General features: G+C 43.6%; 2 protein-coding genes across 2 annotated transcripts in view; both read right to left on the reverse strand.

Moving 5' to 3' along the window:
* LOC134396441 (gastrula zinc finger protein xLCGF3.1-like) overlaps positions 1-20,160 on the reverse strand; it is a 30,180-nt gene extending 10,020 nt beyond the window's left edge. The window contains exons 1-3 of the mRNA XM_063122944.1: positions 20,094-20,160; positions 18,152-18,280; positions 13,881-14,398 (exon numbers count right to left, since the gene is read on the reverse strand). Of these exons, the coding sequence (XP_062979014.1) occupies positions 13,881-14,011 (131 nt within the window). The 5' untranslated portion in view covers positions 14,012-14,398; positions 18,152-18,280; positions 20,094-20,160. The remainder of the gene's footprint in view (positions 1-13,880; positions 14,399-18,151; positions 18,281-20,093) is intronic.
* LOC134396384 (zinc finger protein OZF-like) overlaps positions 1-20,292 on the reverse strand; it is a 253,426-nt gene that overhangs the window by 202,178 nt on the left and 30,956 nt on the right. The window lies entirely within an intron of this gene.

Here is a 20,292-nt window from a genome sequence, read left to right on the forward strand (position 1 = left end):
TAATAATAAATAATTCTGCAAGTTACAGGTAAGAAATTCCCTTTTGCAAGGCATCAGTATCACAGGTAAATTTGTGTTTTTATAGTAATTCTCAAATATTTTGCAGCTCATTCCTGCATAGTTACTTTTGTTTTTATACTGTTTTTTGTTTTTGATGGTTTTTAAATTTTGTATACTTTTAATGTTTACCACTTTTAATTGTTGTAAACCGTCCAGAGAGCTTTGGCTGTGGGGCGGTATATAAATGTAATAAAATAAATAAATAGTTGGAAAAAAATTGTTTTTAGAAAACGCAGCTGATATTCAGGAAGGTGTTGTGATTAATGAGTTTGTACATAGCTAATAAGTATGTACCTATTTCTCTTGTCTGTCCTTGGTTTTAGACAAGAAATCTAGAACTCTGAACGACGACCGTGCAGAGCCAGACGATGACTGTGGACCAAAAACTAAGAAGCCGAGAACTGAAGAAACCAGAGTCTCTGCGACTTCGAGACACATGCCAATATGTCTTGAAGAGATGTCGTACACTGAACTTGCTACATGGCTTGTACACACTGTTGAAACTCTGCAAAAAGGCTTCACGCTTATGAAAAGTAGAACAGAGGATCTTCTGACCATACTCCATGGTGGGACAGCTGTGACAGCTGAAACAAGCCCAGAGGCAGAGACTCTAGACGTCCCTTCCTCTCCAGATTCCCCGCAGCCTTCAGAAGCACCCAGGAGTGCATTCGGGGTGTTCCAACCTATTTCTATAGAGAACACAGATTCGGAGGGGGAGGAGGAGGAGGAAGAGGAGGAGGAGGAAGAGGAAGAGGAGGAGGCGGCAGAGGAGGAGGAGGAGGAGGAGGAGGAGGAGGAGGTGGCGGCAGAGGCGGATAAGGATAATATATGTGGAGGATATATGTAGATTATTATTATTATTATTATCAATGTATATATGTGGAGCATGTGAAGAGATGTTTGTATTAGTTTTACGTATTTTATGTTGTTTTTAATTGTGTTGTACCCCGCCTCGATCCAGAGGGAGAGGCGGGTAACAAATAAAATTATTATTATTATTATTATTATTATTATTATTATTATTATAATGGGAGCAGGGCCAGCTCAGGGCCCTACACATCTGGGAAGAATTCAGATTTATTCATGTAAGAGCGTATAACCTCATTCTCCTAGACTGATGGCGCTAAGCACAACTATACAACAAATCCTTGATGGTGTCAACTGGAGAATTTCAGCAAAAAGAAAAAAGGAGTAGCCTTCATGTAGAGTCGGTAAGAAAAAGGACCTAAAGGGATATTGTTCAATTTCCTATATTAACAAGTATCCACCAATTGTTCAATAATATGTATTTACAAAATAATCAGTGAATATCACAACATCCAACCATAGTCCCAATTTACTGACAACAATTTACAGACAATAATGGGCCTTCTCTTGGACCTCAATGTAGATCATTAATGGTTTCATTCCAATTAGACTATTTCTCTACACATGTGAAATATAGCAAGGTAAAACATACGGTTTTGAAGCAAGCTCCTTAGGTCAAGGCTTAATATAACAGCAAACAACATAGAATATGTACAATTTCGTTTTTCAGCAAAATGCAGTAAAGATGGGGATTAGATAATTTCAAGTGATTAGAATCACCACTTAGTTGTGATAAGGTAACTATTGTGTTTTAATTGCATGTTTAAACTATGTTCTTCAGATTTATGTGATGTCTGGCCTGCATATTATTGTTAACAGTGCTGCGTCCCCCAGGGACTGTTTGAAGCAACGAACAGTGATAACAGTGATATACAACTGAAGAAGATTTATATTGAAACAGAACACACAATCCGGAATGACTGTTTTGATTGTTGATTGATGTTATTTTGATTGTTGATATGGTTGTGTTGCTATTATGTTCATTTGGACTGTATTATGATTCATTATTGATTTGATTGACACTTTGATTGTACATTTATATCTGCAATCTTTTTAAAAATATTTTTATTTGAATTTTATAGCACATACAATCATCACACTACATCAACTCAATATACCACAATAATGAAATTTTAAAAAACCAACTTATTAAAATAATATAATAATATCTTGTGCACCCCACCCTCCGGGACTCTTACTCTCCTTTCCAAAATTGTAATGTATCCTGTGACGGTTTACTCCCTTTCCCTAATACAAATTTAACAAATGGTCTCCAAATCTCATCAAAGTCATTTCACTTCAGCACTCCTCTCTTAACTTTAATACTACTCATGAGTCTGTCATTAATAGCTATATCCCAGACTTCTTTATACCATCCTTCTATTTGATAATCCCTTAGTTCCTTCCAATTCCTGGCAATTATTAATCTAGCTGCAGTTAATAAATTGTTTATTAATTCTTTACTATTTTGTGTACATTTAACCCCTTCATATATTGATAGCAGTGCTGTCCCTGTCCTTGGCCCTATCTTTACCTTCCATCCCATTATATCATTTATCGCTTTAAATACTATTTGCCAAATCCTCGGAATAGCTTCACAAGTCCACCACTTATGGAAATATGTACCTTTTTCCTGACATTCTTTCCAACAATTTACAGAATACTTTTTATCCATTTTATGTAGTCTTACTGGTGTTAGATACCACCTCCATATCAATATATAATAGTTTTCCTTTATTCTTGCTGACTTGGGCCGGTTCTACACTACTGCTTTAAAGCACTTTAAAACTGTTATAAAGCGCTTTAAAGCAATAGTGTAGATCCGGCCATAGTCTTTAATAAACGTTGGTTCCATATCTTTTCCCACTCTTGACTACTCAACTGTCTTTCCATATCTTGATCTCATGTCATTTTATAATACTCCTGTGGCTTTCCCATTCCCAACAATATCTTATATAAAGCACCCATTATACCCTTACTACCTTTCCACCTTCCTCTTCCCTTTGTGTAATCAGCTTTTCAATCTCCATACACTCCCTGCACTCTAAATTCTCCTTTTTCCATTTTTTTTGTCCATTGTTCTAGCTGTAACGCCTCCATCCAGGAATTTTTTTTCTCCCTTATTTTCTCTTTATTATCCATCTTTTCCATCCAATCTTTTAATTTATTTACTTCTTTTTTAAAAACAATTTTGGGGGAAAAGATAGGGGGAAATTGAGAATCTTTTAATCAAGAATATTATAGAAACCTGGGCCAAATACAAAGGAAAATTAATGCCAAAGATCTCCCCCTTAACTCCAGTAGTAATGGTGCAGAATTTCCCAGAGAACTTAAAGGACAGCCATCTGTCAGGGATGCTTTAGGGTGGATTCCTCCATTGAGCAGGGGGTTGGACTCTATGGCCTTGTAGGCCCCTTCCAACACTTCTATGATTCTAAGATCTCAAAGCATGGGCAGGCTCTTAAGGGAGAATACGGTTTTTCAGATAACCGGGACATGAGCTTTATAGGTCCTAACCAGCACTTTGAATTGTTCCTGGAAACCGACTGGAAGTCAGTGGAGCGGTTTTAACAGGGGAGTTGCATTTTTCCTGTAACTTCAAACAGGCAAAACCCAAACAAACCATGTACCTATCCCCCACCACCACCACCACCCCGGCAACAGACACACATAACCCTGTTCCTGTTAAGCTCCTACTCCTTCCCCTTTCTTGGAGGACAGAGCTGTATGGGCCTCATGGCCTGAACAGCACCCCTTAATCTAACCTCATGTCCTCAAGAGCTGTGAGGAACGCCATCCCACTGCCAGCGTTGTTGCTTTTAATGATATTTTATTGTGAATTGTCAACAAAACAAAAGGCAAGGAAAAGAAATGTTGCTACAGATTTGAATATATCATTTTCAATGCACACATGAAGTACACACATACATATGTAATGAAAATAGGGCTAAAAAGTATACGTGATCTTAACAGACGCCGACCAAATATCCATATAGGTATGCATTCGCCAGTAGCATCTATATACCACCTGTTCAAATGTTGAAAGCCTTGTCTTATAGCATTATAGGAGGTGAGCATTTATAAGAGGGTGGAGAATCCATTTGCACTGATCGGGCACTGACTTCCTTGAAACAAGTAGGTAATTTAAGAGGACACCCACATCAGTTAACAGTAAACAGTCCAGATTCCAGCTGGACATCAGAAAAAACTTCCTGACTGTTAGAGCAGTACGACAATGGAATCAGTCACCTAGGGAGGTTGTGGGCTCTCCCATACTAGAGGCCTTCAAGAAGCAGCTGGACAGCCATCTGTCAGGGATGCTTTAGGGTGGATTCCTGCATTGAGCAGGGGGTTGGACTCAATGGCCTTGTAGGCCCCTTCCAACTCTGCTATTCTAGGATTCTATGATAAATAAATGGATCAGTACAACCAGAGATATGTCGGTATACCATCGGAAGATGGGACTCCCAGGTCGGAAGATGGTCAAAATGCTACTGGGGAGGAACAGAAGATAAGTTCAACTAGCCCCAGATGTGATGACGCAGCTAGCTCAAAGTTGAAAGGACGGCTAGCGGCCGACGGTGCTGGTGGTTATGAACTAGTCTTGACCAATACTCCAGGACTGACCTTTAAGCGGTGCGCCACTCTGAACCCGGCCACCCTGTTGCCAGTCACAGACGAGACTGTTACCCCAGAATACCATGACTGTGTTGTTACATTAGCTCAAACAAACACCCTCAGACCTGACCTTTTTGACGAACCTTTCGAAAACCCAGATCTTGTGTTTTTCACGGATGGCAGTTCTCGTGTCATCGATGGCGCTAGATTTTCTGGATATGCTGTGACCACCCTGACTGAAGTAATAGAATCCTACCCATTACAGCCTCCAGTTTCAGCTCAAGCAGCAGAGTTGATTGCTCTCTCTCGAGCCTGCTATTTGGCTACCAATCAGTCCGTAGTCATATACAGCGACTCACAGTATGCCTGCACAGTAGCGCATGCAACCGGCGCGATCTGGCGGCAAAGAGGGTATTTGACCTCTTCTGGTCAAGAAATCGCACATGCGCGCCTTATACATAGGCTCCTTTGGGCCATTCTAGCCCCATCTAAGATTGCCATCGTTCATTGCAAAGCCCATGGCAAATCCTCTGGTAGCATTCGCCAAGGAAACGAATGCGCTGATCAAGCTGCGAAGGATGCTGCCCTTCGAAATTGCCCAACCCCATCTTTCCTGTTGCCAATGATTGCGCTCACCCCGGCCCAAAATGACTGTTCTGCCTACCAATCTGTTACGCCACGAGACGAAATACAAACTTGGATAGTTGCTGGCGCCCAGCAGATCCAAGGAGCATGGACCATGCCTGACGGTCGCCTATGCCTCCCAAACGCTGCCTTACGCCCTTTCTGCCAAGCAGAGCATATGGGGGCTCACCTAGGGTCCACTAGACTGGCTGAATCCATCCTCCGGACCTGGTTCGCCCCTGGGATCCATGAAGTCGCTAAGCGGGTTGTATCTTCATGTATCCCTTGTTCACAAGTGTCCAGGAAGCCCACTCCCCCGGGTCCCCAAGGGGGGAGGCCATGGGTCCAGTTGCCCTTTGAATCCCTGCAAATAGACTATGCCCACATGACCAAGTGCCACGGTTTCCAATGGCTTCTCGTCATGGTAGATCGACTGTCTGGTTGGGTTGAAGCAGCCCCGGCCCGACATGCTACTGCAAAAGAAGTAGTGAAACTTCTCCTTAGAGACGTGGTGCCCCGTTTTGGACCGCCCCTTATTATAGACTCGGACATGGGAGCGCATTTTACTTCCAGTGTCATACAACACCTTGCCAAGACCCTTGGCACTAACTGGAAGTTGCACACTCCCCACCATCCTCAGTCCTCTGGCCAGGTTGAGCGAATGAACCAAACCTTTAAAACTCGCCTCATCAAAATTTGTCAAGAATCCCACCTCACCTGGATGCAAGCGCTACCACTTGCACTATTCAGTATTAGAACCACCCCAAGGGGAATCTTGTCCATCTCACCATATGAATTTCTTTTTGGGCGTCCTCCCCCAGTGAGCAGGGTGACTGGTGCTCTGCACGTCTCCCTGCTAGGGGGGGACGAAGATGTAACCTCTTATATTATTCAGTTGCAGAAACAATTTCAGGTTCTGCGCGTGTACGCCCAGGACGCCCAGCCGCTGCCCTTAGACGTGCCAGCACACCCGCTGAGGCCAGGAGACGTGGTTTGGATTCGGAAGATCCCAGTTAAACCAGGCGAGCCCAAGTGGAAGGGCCCCTTCACCATCCTGCTGACCACGCATACTGCGGTCCGAGTGAAAGGAGTCAACTCCTGGATCCACTACACTCACTGCAGCAAGCAACCCCCAACTGAAGGTCTCACAGCCAATGTGAGCCCCCGCGGGAGCACCGCCAGCCTCCCCATGGACCTGCAGGACGAAGTGAGGCCTGAAGCAGACGGTATTGTACACTATACCAGCACCCAACACCCACAGAAGCCCCTCACTTTGGTCCTGCGAAGGACCACCTCCTTCTAAATGAACACGGACTGGGAGTGGGCACTTGCAGGGCTCTTACTTTGCATTTTTGTTATAGTTTGGGTTTTCTTTCATTGGCTACACCTCTGTGGTAAAGAACAATATGGCCCGGTATCAGAGCCTGTTGATAGTGACCCTACCCCTGAGCTTATTGTTCCTTTCCGGACAACATGTGACAGTATTGTGTGACATTGCCTGTTGTCCCACCAACACTCCCAAATGTGGACCCTATAATTACACTGCCAGTGGGTACTTTTCACGATCTGCAGCAGGAGCAGTCCCAAAGGGGGGGCATAGTAAATGCCCAGGACAGCAAGAACTGCAAAGGCACCAGCGAGAAGGTCGCCTTCAAGTTGCGCGCATCACTGCACATAACTGCGTACATAATAGCTCATACATATATATACGGGGGCAGTATGAACATTCATGGCCCCTCCAGTTTTGGAATGCTTGTATGGATCCGCAGCTGGAATGGGCCACAGCTATGGTTGTACGTTGTTCAGCCACGGCACAGCACAGAAATGTAGTGCCGTCAAACATCATCTGGAATACTCTCAAGAAGGTCGGACAGTTTTATACAGTGAGATTGAGAGTGGCTGGAAATGTCCAGCTCTGCATTCCAAAATCAGCAACTGCAACCCATAAGGAAGCAAAACAAAGATGGAAGGCTCAGCTGTCAAAAGAGACAGCTCTGCAGCAGCCCTCTGGCCTAAACCAGACTGTTTGTAAAAACATGACTATGAAACCTGCTAGCCTGAACCTACAACACTATCAATATTTGTGCCTCCAAGAGTATAAGCTTTCCCCTAATTTGACTGAGGGCACGGGCTGGCAAAAGAACAAGAAAGTATTTACATGGCTAAGAAGGCCTGGATCAATGGATTGGTTGTCATTTGAGCCTCTGGCTCCTGAGAACATAATCCTGACCACTGTGGAGGCTATCCAGTCTACTCTCCACCTTACCGATTGCTACGTATGCCTGAATGCGGGTGTGGGCCGACCGGGGTCTCCCGTGCCGTGGGGAACCCAGCCCCTAAAGCCATGGGAGATTCCTAGCCCCAAATGGTTTAAATCTGTAAAAACCAATGACACTTGGTGCCCTGGTTCCCCAAACAACAAATGGCAGATTAGGCGCTTAAGTTACATGGCTCCTTTCTGTATTTCTCGACCGCACAGTAAGAATCGGACAAACGTGGGGGAGAGCCAGTGTCATACTTATAACACCTGGGGGTACATCCCGCATTGGGGGGTAAACTGTAGCAATTACCACTGGAACGCTACCAAGTCATGCAAAAAGCATGCTAACGGCAAAATTTATAATTGTTTACCATATGATAGATCAAACCCAAACGAGGCATGGGGAATGGGAGTAGACGAGGCTATGAAGTGCAGGCTAGCAAACACATCTACAGGAGTCATCAATAACGCCACCTGGGGTCGCACTTCTCCAGTTGCAGAATTTTATACTGGACCCAGCGAAGTTTTTATTTCAAAATATGGGCCTTTATATATAGCCTTGCTAAAGCAAAGCAATTGGACCAATCCCAACAACACAATTGGTTGCATTAATAAGACGTGCCCTGGACTCCAAAATTATTCGGACCTTGGAGTAGCCTGGTTCCCAAATCCCAAGAGTGGACCACTCAATCTAAACACCACGGTGCATGAATTGTGGGGTTCATACTATTATACAGGTTTGCATCCTAAAGACACAGACACCCCAGATACTTGGGAAGGGCCGTACCCAGAAGGGAAAAGGGCCCTAAAGAATCAGTATTTTATTTGTGGCGACTATGCTTACCACGAGCTACCTAAGGATTGGTCAGGCTCCTGCTACATTGGGGTCATTTATCCCCCTTTCAAGCTTTTACCTGCCGAAGCAGAAGTATATCTACCAGTGTATACCGCTTTGCATCAACAGCCACATGAGGTCAAGAAACGGTTTGCGAAAATAAGTGAGGTGTTCGACTCCACCCAAAAGTGGGGCGGTGACGAGTGGCCAGCCGCACGCATTGTTGAATATTATGGCCCTGCCACTTGGGAACCTAATATAGTAGGACGAGAGCCTACTTATCTCACTAACCGCCTCATTAGATTACAAGCAGTTGTTGAGCTTTTTGCCAACTCCACTGCTTTTTCCATAGAAAAAACTGCAGACCAGCTAGATGATCTCAGGAGAGCTGTTATTCAGAATCGCGTGGGGATTGATTATATTCTTTCAAAGGAGGGTGGCTTATGCGCCATTTTTAACTGGACGGACTGTTGTCTCAAGATCGCGGACAACGGAAATGTCCTGCGCAAACTGGCCAAAGACATCCGTGACGTCACTTACGTACCAGTACAGACGTGGCGTGGATGGGATGCGTGGAACTGACTCACAAGCTGGTTACCAAACTGGCCATGGTTAAAACAGGCCTTTGTGATCGGGCTGTCTGTTCTGTTACTGCTATTATGCCTCCCCTGCCTTATCCCGTGTTTCCAAGCTTGCTGCTCATCTATAATCAATGCCGCTGTGCGCAAAGAGGTTCAACACCAGATGTACATGGCTGTTCCCCAAGATGATGAAGAAGGACCAAATCTAGAAGAGTGGGTAGACACAGCCATCTAAGTTAATGGTGGACCTTCACCTGTTGGGTTAGGTCCAAAGGGGGGACTGATGTGGGGGTCTGTGTCATCTGAAGGCCCTGATCATGTCCTATAGACTTGGTAACCAATTAGGTTGCCTGAAGTGCACAGCTGGCCATATATGGAGCAAAGTAACTGCTTTAAGGCGAACATGACAGCAGCTCAAAGAGGGTTCTGTCAGCTATGCGCACGCATCCTGTACCTTGATGTATAAATGTCTATGCCACATCCGCCCAAGTTAGTTGGAGCTGGGTGTAACATGCTGATGCTCTTGCGTGTATGACCTGTCTCTGTATCGATACAATAAATAACTCTTAAGAATACCTGGTTCCGTCTCACTTGGAGATAAGTCCGGTTGGACAACCTAACCCATCATCCACATCACCTGGAATATAAGATCTATGAGCCAGGGTAAATTGGATGTGGTTATTGGTGAGATGTCAAGAATAAATATAGATATATTGGGTGTCAGTGAACTGAAATGGACTGGAATGGGCCACTTCACATCAGATCACCACCAGATCTACTACTGTGGACAAGAGGATCACAGAAGAAATGGAGTGGCCTTCATAATTAATAATAAAGTGGCTAAAGCAGTGCTTGGATACAATCCAAAAAATGATAGAATGATCTCAATTCGAATTCAGGGTAAGCCATTTAACATCACAGTGATCCAAATATGTGCCCCAACCACAGATGCTGAAGAAGCAGAAGTAGATCAGTTCTATGAGGATCTGCAGTACCTACTGGATAATACACCAAAAAGATGTTATTTTTGTTACAAGAGACTGGAACGCTAAGGTGGGTAGTCAAATGACATCTGGAATTACAGGTAAGCATGGTCTAGGAGAACAAAATGAAGCGGGACATAGGCTGATAGAATTCTGCCAGGACAACTCACTGTGCATAACAAACACTCTCTTCCAACAACCTAAAAGAGGGCTTTATACATGGAATTCATCAGATGGCCGGCACCGAAATCAGATTGACTACATCCTTTGCAGCCAAAGGTGGCGGACATCTATACAGATGGTAAAAACAAGACCTGGAGCTGACTGTAGTTCAGATCACGAACTTCTTATTGCACAATTTAGAATCAAACTAAAGAGAATAGGGAAGACCCACAGATCAGTTAGATATGAGCTCACTATTATTCCTAATGAATATGCAGTGGAGGTGAAGAATAGATTTAAGGGACTATATTTAGTAGATAGGATCCTGGAAGAACTATGGACAGAAGTTCGCAACATTGTCCAAGAGGTGGCAACAAAAAACGTCCCAAAGAAAAAGAAAACCAGGAAGGCAAGATGGCTGTCTGCTGAGACACTGGAAGTAGCCCAAGAAAGAAGGAAAGCAAAAGGCAACAGTGATGGGGGGAGATATGCCCAATTAAATGCAAAATTCCAGAGGTTAGCCAGAAGAGATAAGGAATTATTTTTAAACAAGCAATGTGCGGAAGTGGAAGAAGACAATAGAATAGGAAGGACAAGAGACCGCTTCCAGAAAATTAGAAACATCGGAGGTAAATTCCAGGCAAAAATGGGTATGATCAAAAACAAAGATGGCAAGGACCTAATAGAAACAGAAGAGATCAAGAAAAGGTGGCAAGAATATATGGAAGATCTGTATAGGAAGGATAATAATATCGGGGATAGCTCAGACAGTGTGGCCAGTGAGTTAGAGCCAGACATCCTGAAGAGTGAGGTTGAATGGGCCTTAAGAAGCATTGCTAATAACAAGGCAGCAGGAGACGACGGTATCCCAGCTGAACTGTTTAAAATATTGCAAGATGATGCTGTCAAGGTGATGCATGCCATATGCCAGCAAATTTGGAAAACACAAGAACGGCCATCAGACTGGAAAAAATCAACTTATATCCCCATACCAAAAAAGGGAAACACTAAAGAATGTTCCAACTATCGTACAGTGGCACTTATTTTACATGCCAGCAAGGTAATGCTCAAGATCCTGCAAGGTAGACTCCAGCAATTCATGGAGCGAGAATTGCCAGATGTACAAGCTGGGTTTAGAAAAGGCAGAGGAACTAGAGACCAAATTGCCAATATCCGCTGGATAACGGAGAAAGCCAGGGAGTTCCAGAAAAACATCTATTTCTGTTTTATTTATTCTAAAGCCTTTGACTGTGTGGATCATAACAAACTGTGGCAAGTTCTTGGTGGTATGGGGATACCAAGTCATCTTGTCTGCCTCCTGAGGAATCTGTATAACGAAGAAGTAGCAACGGTAAGAACAGACCACGGAACAACGGACTGGTTTAAGATTGGGAAAGGAGTACGGCAGGGCTGTATACTCTCACCTTACCTATTCAACTTGTATGCAGAACACATCATGCGACGTGCTGGGCTTGACGAATCCAAGGCTGGAGTTAAAATCGCAGGAAGAAACATTAACAATCTCAGATATGCAGATGACACCACTTTGATGGCTGAAAGCGAGGTGGAGCTGAGGAGCCTTATGACAAAGGTGAAAGAAGAAAGTGCAAAAGCCGGGTTGCAGTTAAACCTCAAAAAAACCAAGATTATGGCAACCAGCTTGATTGATAACTGGCAAATAGAGGGAGAAAACGTGGAGGCAGTGACAGACTTTGTATTTCTGGGCGCAAAGATTACTGCAGACGCTGACTGCAGCCAGGAAATCAGAAGACGTTTACTTCTTGGGAGGAGAGCAATGACAAATCTTGATAAAATAGTTAAGAGCAGAGACACCACACTGACAACAAAGGTCCGCATAGTTAAAGCAATGGTATTCCCCGTAGTAACCTATGGCTGCGAGAGCTGGACCATAAGGAAAGCTGAGCGAAGGAAGATAGATGCTTTTGAACTGTGGTGCTGGAGGAAAATTCTGAGAGTGCCTTGGACTGCAAGAAGATCAAACCAGTCCATACTCCAGGAAATAAAGCCAGACTGCTCACTTGAGGGAATGGTATTAAAGGCAAAACTGAAGTCCTTTGGCCACATAATGAGAAGACAGGATACCCTGGAGAAGAGGCTGATGCTAAGGAAAGTGGAAGGCAAAAGGAAGAGGGGCCGACTAAGGGCAAGATGGATGGATGGATGATATTCTGGAGGTGACAGACTTGACCTTGGGGGAGCTGGGGGTGGCGACAGCCGACAGAAAGCTCTGGCGTGAGCTGGTCCATGAAGTCACGAAGAGTCGGAAGCGACTGAACGAATAAACAACAACAACAATGATAAATAGTGCATTGCAATACAAGGTTTATCTGTATAATATAAGAACACTGTAGCCTTATTTGCAGTGGCTACTAAAAAGATTAAAGCAAGGCTCCTAAAACTGTTGCTGTAGATTATGCACACCACAAACTAATTTGAGTGGCTTGTTCAACTTTTCTTTTTCTGTGATTGTTTTGTTGTAGTTGCCCCAAAATTATAAGAACCTATGGTTAGATACAATAAAACTGAATGGAATATAGAGACTATAATAGAACATAAGAACGCCCATGCTGGATCAGACCAAGGGCCCATCTGGTCTAGCATTCTTTTCACACAGTGGCCAACCAGCTGTCAATGGGAAACCCACAAATACGACATGTGCAACAGCACCCTCCCACACAAGTTCTAGAGGATCACCCAACATTCTAGAGAACATTGGGAGAGAGTTGAAGGGCCAATAAAGGGAAGCCGGGCCTTATCAAAATTGTGTCGCCCATTCTGCTGAACTATCAACCTTTTTGTCAACAAACACATTTGGAGATATTTTTAAGACACTGACAAAACTATGTCCTCCAAAGGAAGCATAGTATGGAAGCACAAATTATTAATATAATTCACCCATGTGTGTTTAAAACATTTGTACTGCGAGCCTTCTTTGATGGAAAGGAAAAGTCTGGGGAACAGTGACAGTATAAATTCTGGTTGGTCCTGATTCCACATTTGCATTTGAATCTGCCTTGTAAACAGGCCCCTCCTCCTGAGTAAGGCTTTACTTATGTGTATTTTCTGGGCGAAAGGGTACTCTGGGAGTCAGGACAGCGCTATCACCATGGATCTCAGTATCCCACGTGATACAGTGCGAACTGTGCTCTGGTGAGCTGTGAGTGCTGGGAGGAGAATCTGGAATCACGGTTGGGCTCAAGAGAGGGTTGAATGGTTTGCTGGGAGCTTCAGACGAGGTGTCACTGTCACAGGACTCATCTTGTTCCTGGTCTGCTGTAGAAGATTGTTCTGAGGTATCCGAGTCCTTTTTTGAAGAGGTCTCTGTGTGAGGTCTTCTTAGATGTTGAATAAGGGACGACCTGTGGCTGAAGCACTTTCCACACACCACGCATTTAAACGGCTTCTCCCCTGTGTGAGTTCTTTGATGTTCAGAGAGGTATTCCTTCCGGATGAAATTCTTTCCACACTCCAAGCACTTAAATGGTTTCTCCCCTGTGTGAGTTCTTTTATGTATAGAAAAGTATTCATTCCGAGTAAAACTCTTTCCGCACTCCAAGCATTTAAATGGTTTCTCCCCTGTGTGAGTGGGTTGATGCATATTAAGGGCACTTTTAGAGCGGAACCTTTTTCCACACACCAAGCATTTTAACTCCCTGGTGTGAGTTTTTTTATGTCGATTAAGGGCGGACTGGCAACTGAAATTCTTTCCACACTCAACACACTTAAAAGGATTTTCTTCTGTGTGAGTTGCTTGGTGATAAATTAAGTTTGCCCTATGACTGAAGCTCCTTCCACACTGCAAACATTCAAATAGTTCCTCTCCTTTGTGAATTCTTTGACATCTGGCAAGGTCATGCTTACTGCTGGACCTCTTTCCACACTCCAGAAAGTCAAATGGTTTCTCTCCTGTGTGAATGCTTTGATGTCTAACAAAGCCATTCTTCTGTCTGAAGCTCTTTCCACACTCAAGGCAACTAAATCGGTTCCCTTCTGCATGCATTATCTGATGAGTATTAAAGCCTACCTTGTGCTCAAAGTTTTTTCCATACTGCAAACATTCAAATAGTTTCCCCCATGTCAGTTCTTTGATGTGAAGCTAAATTTCCCTTCTCACTGAAGCTTTTTCCACACTCCAGGCTTTTCAATGGCTTCTCCCGAGTAGATTCTCTGATAGACCATAAGTATCCTCTTCTGGCTAAATTCTGGCAGTTAAATGGTTTTGCCCCTATGTGCGTTCTTTGAGATAAGAACTGTGCTTTGCCTGAAAATCTTTCCACGCTAAAGGCATTTATATCGTTTCTCTACTGTGTGGGTTTTTCAATGGTCATCCAGGATTGATTTACGAGTGAACGTGCTCTTTCACTTATTTTCTCCCACACATCATTAGCTGAAAGAAAAAGAAAAAGATTGTAAGCCTATGCGGCAGAGTCTTGCTATTTACTGTTTTATTCTGTACAGCACCATGTACATTGATGGTGCTATATAAATAAATAAATAAATAATAATAATAATAACCAGAACATGAGTGCAAAGAAGAACGGCACTTGCAAATCAGAGAAGCAATTTGCTGTTCCCTGCCATCAGAAGGGAACATATGACAGTTTGTTAAACCAAACCAAACTTTATCGCCACATGTAAGATCAAGAGCGACGACTCCAAGGAGAATTTAAGGGAAACTAGGAAGGCTGAAACCCCAGCAGAGTTCATTTTAAAAGTCACACATTGTCATCTCCAATTGAGGAAAGCAGGCATGAAAAAATTGAAAATTAAAGGGGACATTCAAACAGGCAACTTCTACTTCAGTTTAGCTGAGCTCAAGAAGCACAGATTAAGGAGGTGCTCTGACTATTTGAGTAAATCAAAAGACTTTCCAAGATCACATTCATTTCGATTCAGTAAGACTCTTTCCCCGGCGGGCCTACAGTTCTCCCTGTGACAAGAACAACCAGCCTGCTCTGCCAGAGAATCCCTCTTGATATCCTTCCCTGTTCCTTCTTTTTCTTCCAACAAACTCTGTATCCAGGCCTACTGGGCATGGGCCAATCATAAGCCTGCCTCACCGAATGCACCTCTGCTGTTGTCCAAGCATGAGGAAAAAAAATTCCCTCACAGTTGGGCTGAAGGCCTAGCTAATAGGCCCTCCCTTCCAGCCTCCAGGGCTACGTTTTACAGCCAGCTTATGCCTCAAATTAGCATCTATACTGTTTCATACCCAACTATGATATTTACGTAAAATATTTACGTAGTCATGTCTGGGGAGAAGTTGCTTTATGTCACAATTACTTGTTGAGATTCAGTGTCGTGATACAATCAAATATACCATTTCTTCCTTTTATGAGAACTGTAAATAAAATGCCAAAAATTATCGTGAGGAATGTCTGGTCAGGGCAGGGTCCTATGGCACGCACAGGAACTGAGGCAGTGCCCCCCTTGCTTTCTGGGGGGCTGACTGGCGTTACACCCCACAAGTCAGTTCCCAAATGTATGTGTGCAGTTTGTAAGTCTGTGGTGAGTTTAGAATGTTGGCCTGAGTGGGCGGAGTTAGAATGTCTTGGGAGGGGGAGGAGTCATATATAAGGGAAGGACGGAGGGGATTGAGGGGGACTTTTTAGGTCCTCTTAGAGTCTTTAGTGCTCTCTGTGTTTATGGTACTTAAGTTCTGGGAAATTTGAGGTTCAGGGTAGAGAGTGGTGTCTTTGGAGTGTGGTGTGCACATAGTTGATGTATATTAATCAATACTGATAATAAAGAAAGTTCAAGAGTGATTTTGTGAGAAAAAGGAAAGCGTGTATGTGAATGGGTGAAAGGATTGGATGAAAGGTTTCAAAAAGGTTTTTAAATGTTTTGTTTGAAACAAAGCCTGTGATCTTTTAAAAATAAATTTTTATTATTTTGTTTTTAACTACCACAAAAATCCCACGTGTCTGTTTGGCATTTATCATCTGAAGTTTACAAATTTAGCACCCACTCTGACAATAATTCACCTCAGCACATATAACTCACAGTGTTTTATTTTATATATTGAAATCCTTCCCCATTTAACCCCATTCTCCACATAGTTTGGAGGAAGGTAGTTTTTATCCACTGTTTTATGTACACTGATGGTGCTATATAAATAAATAAATAATAATAATAAATAATAATAATAATAATAATAATAATAATAATAATAATATCATCCCTTGCCTCAGGCGTATCAAGCGGTGGTGCTTGGCTTGAGCAGGGAGTAGCCGCGGCCAGGCTTGGGGTTCAGAGCCTGTGTCGTGGCACTGACACCTCCAGTTGGAGTTGCCAGTGGTGAGTGTAGCTTCTCAAAACGAAAGCTCCTCAGAACATACTAGTGATCTATCATGGCGGAAGAGGGGCTCACACTTTTCGCTGTCCTATCCATCGAGAATGACATGTCCCAAACCTTGACCTCTCAGCCACTGTGCTGCACTTTGCATAAGCCAAAGTTTCAAGACCACACGCTGAGCAGTGCACGGGCCCTGTGCAACACAGCAGAACTAGGACACGTTTTACTTTTCATTTTGTTTTGTTTTGCAGCAGTTCCCTGAAGGAACTTGGGCCTTGCAATTTTATTTAGTATGTGTAAAGGGGTCAGGGGAGGGCTATCAGGAAATGTTAACATAGCATAGGTAAAGAAGCATTTATACAAGCAATGGGGGAAATGCTTTAAAGTTAAGGGGGTAAGTATTATTTATTTAAAACATTTATATCCCACTCTATATCATTAAGATCTTAGGGCGGCATACAGATAAAAGCATACAATATAAAACAGTAAATATGCACAGCTGAAAACAAATTAAACCATGAACTAAGTTAAAACAATATAGAATTTAAAAGCAGTAAAACAAAATAGTTAAAACAATGTGCCATCTTAGTGAATTTAACCATTAAAGGCTTTGTTAAAAAGCCATGTTTTCACTTGGCACCGGAATAAAATCAGCGCTGGTGCCAGTCGGGCCTCCAAGGGCAGGGCATCCTGGTTGCCCTCCTCTGAACACGCTCCAGCTTGTCTGCATCCTTCTTGAATTGTGGAGCCCAGAACTGGACGCAATACTCTAGATGAGGCCTAACCAGGGCCTTATTCCTTACAAGGGAACTAGGTGACTGGTCAAGGGTTATAGAAATGTGAGCTTATGGTTTAGAAATTCCCACGTCTGGAAGAAAAGAGACCCGATGAAAGAAGTAACGTCCAGTTTAGGGACAAACAAGGTACCTCACGGGGGAAGGGATGTTTTGGGTAAACAATGGGACATTCTGGGGAAAGGATGGTCAAAAGGGTGATGTGGACCAATGGACTTAGATATTATTATTGTTGTTGTTATAGCTTCGGCTATGGGGCTGTATATAAATGCTAATAATAATAATAATAATAATAATAATAATAATAATAATAATAATAAATCATCCTGCTCTATATTACTGGGATCTCAGGGCAGTGTACAGATGAAATCATACAAACAGTATAAAACAATAAATATACCCAGCTAAAACAAATGAAACCGTCAATCATGCTAAAACCAGTCTAGAAAAGCAGTAGAAACAATTAATACAATTAAAACCACGTGCAGTGAATTTAGTCATCAAAGGCTTTGCTAAAAAGCCATGTTTTAACTTGGAACCAAAATGAGGCCAGCTCCTTTGCAGTATGAACGGTGCAGGATTTGTATGTCTTATTTTGCTTTTTCTTGAGTGAAAGCTTTGTGCTTGTGTTAAACTTTCTCTTTTCTTTAATAAAATGCATTTAATTTTAAAGTTTGAATCGACGTTTTAAGTTTTTCTGTAGTCCTCAAATGCATCTGCAGCTACAACACTTGAGCCAAGCCAGGGCTATTTGAGAAGGGCACTCCCACACTAGAGGCCTTCAAGAGGCAGCTGGACAACCCTCTGTCAGGGATGCTTTAGGGTAGATTCCTGCATTGAGCAGGGGGTTGGACTCGATGGCCTTGTAGATCCCTTCCAACTCTACTATTCTTTGATTCTACGCCTGAGTATCTAATACCAGGAACCCTGGAATTTTAGCCTCAAGTTTTTCCCTACATCCTTCCCTTCGGCAAGCAGTCTTTATTTTACAACATACATTATTTTTGGCTTTAAAAATAATAAAGAAAGGTTCCAAGGAAGGGATCCTCACCAAAAGAAGCCATGTACCTCTAATCCTCTCTGATGTCTTCCTTGTACTGAGAGCCCTCTGCCCTGGTAGCAGCAGAGCCCAGTCCTCCTTGAAGAAGCCCACAGTCCCCTCCTCAAAGTACACAGGGAGCTGAAAGAAAAAGCAGGAGACAAAATAATTACTTCTCATCACACAAAAATACAGGGAGTCATATCATATTTATTTATTTCATGGATTTATATACTACTTTCAAGAGGGTTATCAAAGCAGCTTCCAGAAAAGAGAGAGAGAGAGAGAGAGAGAGAGAGAATGTAACACTAAAATCACAGTAAATTAATAACTAATCACCCCTCATCATGCTGTCTGGGTCATGTTTCAAAGGAATTCTGCTTGAGCAGATGTCTAAAGACCAGAACTTTAGACCGGTGCCTCATGTCAATGGGGATCGTGTTCCAGAGAGTTACGACACTAAGCGCGCTATTATAGGTACTCCTGCGGTGAACCTCAGGAGGATAAGGCACCATCAGAGAATGCAGCACCTTCTCCTCCTGAATGAGATCCACCAATTAGAAAAAGACAAACATTAATAAAATAATGCTGGTAAAACAACATCCCTTCTTGTTCTTCTGAGTTCCAAGCAAGACTTTTTTCTCTGCACCAAGCCAGCCCCCTCCCCAATCCATACCAACCCACTACTGACACAGGGCCTGGGTGGCTCTCTGAGTGGACGATCTTCAATGGTTGACTATATGAAAAGGTGGACAGAGCGTCTGAATCTTTAATAGTTGTATTGAAAAGGGAATTTCGGCAGGTGTCGTTTGTATGCAGGCAGCACCTGGCGAAATTCCTTTTTCATCACCATGGTGAAAGCTGCAGGAGCCCTGCCTTCTTGACCAGGTACAAAAGAGGGCAGGGCTCCTGCAGCTTTTACTGTGTTGATGAAGAGAGAGTTTCACCAGATGCTGCATGCATAACAATGACACCTGCTGAAATTCCCTTTTCTATACAACTGTTGAAGATACAGGAGCCCTGTCCTCCTTTCCTTAGGGTCATAGATTTCCACCATGGAAATCTACTGTATTTCTTCGATTGTAAGACACCATCGATTGTAAGACGCACACTAATTTCGGTACCACCAACAGGAAAAAAAACCCTAAGACACACCCACGATTCTAAGACGCACCCCATTTTTAGAGATGTTTATATGGGGGAAAAAGTGCGTCTTAGAATCGAAGAAATAGGGTATCTCCCCAACCCTGGTGATGGGAAAGCATGGATTCTGAAAGAGGAACTGGAAGGGGGGGCTGGGGAAAGTGCAGAAAAGGGCAACTAAAATAATGAAGGGGCTGGAGCATCTCCCCTACGAGGGAAGGTTACATCAACTGGGATTGTTTAGCTTGGAAAAAAGGAGGCTAAGGGGAGACAGGATAGAGGTGTACAAAATTATGCAGGGTGTGGAGAATGTGGAGAGGGAGACATTTTTCTCCCTCTCTCAAAATACTAGAAACCAATGGGGTCATCCCATGCAACTGATTGGTGGGAGATCCAGGACAAATAAAAGGAAGGACTTCTTCACACAGCGCATAGTTAAACTATGGAACTCACTACCACAAGATGTAGTGATGGCCACCAAATTGGATGGCATTAAAGGGGATTGGGTACATTCCTGGAGGCGAAGGCTATCCATGGCTACTAGCCCTGATGGTTGTGTGCTATCTCCAGTATTCGAGGCAGGAAGCCCGTGTGCACCAGTTGCTGGGGAACATGGGTGGGAGGGTGCTGTTGCACCATGTCCTGCTTGTTGGTCCCTGGCCGATGGCTGGTTGGCCACTGTGTGGACAGAGTGCAGGACTAGATGGACCCTTGGTCTGATCCAGCCTCAGGGCGCTTCTTATGTCCTCTTTCTCCCCTCCCCTCAAAGCAAAGCATTGGTGCCTCCCTCGTTCTCCTGCAGCCCCCTTACCTCTTTGCCCCGCCCCACGCAACGGCCTCCCCCTCCTCGCAGGGAAACCTCTTCAAGCCGACTTCCCTACCCGGAAGACAAAGACGGCTGCAGTTCCGAGTACTTCCCCTCTTCTCCCCAGTTGTGGAACTTCCCGCCTCTCTAGGAACTGTCGCTCGATTCCGCTGACCCTTGGAGGACTGAGGGGCAGGAGCTGGGC

This window comes from Elgaria multicarinata, chromosome 3 (genome assembly GCF_023053635.1).
Source record: "Elgaria multicarinata webbii isolate HBS135686 ecotype San Diego chromosome 3, rElgMul1.1.pri, whole genome shotgun sequence".
Lineage (NCBI taxonomy): Eukaryota > Metazoa > Chordata > Lepidosauria > Squamata > Anguidae > Elgaria > Elgaria multicarinata.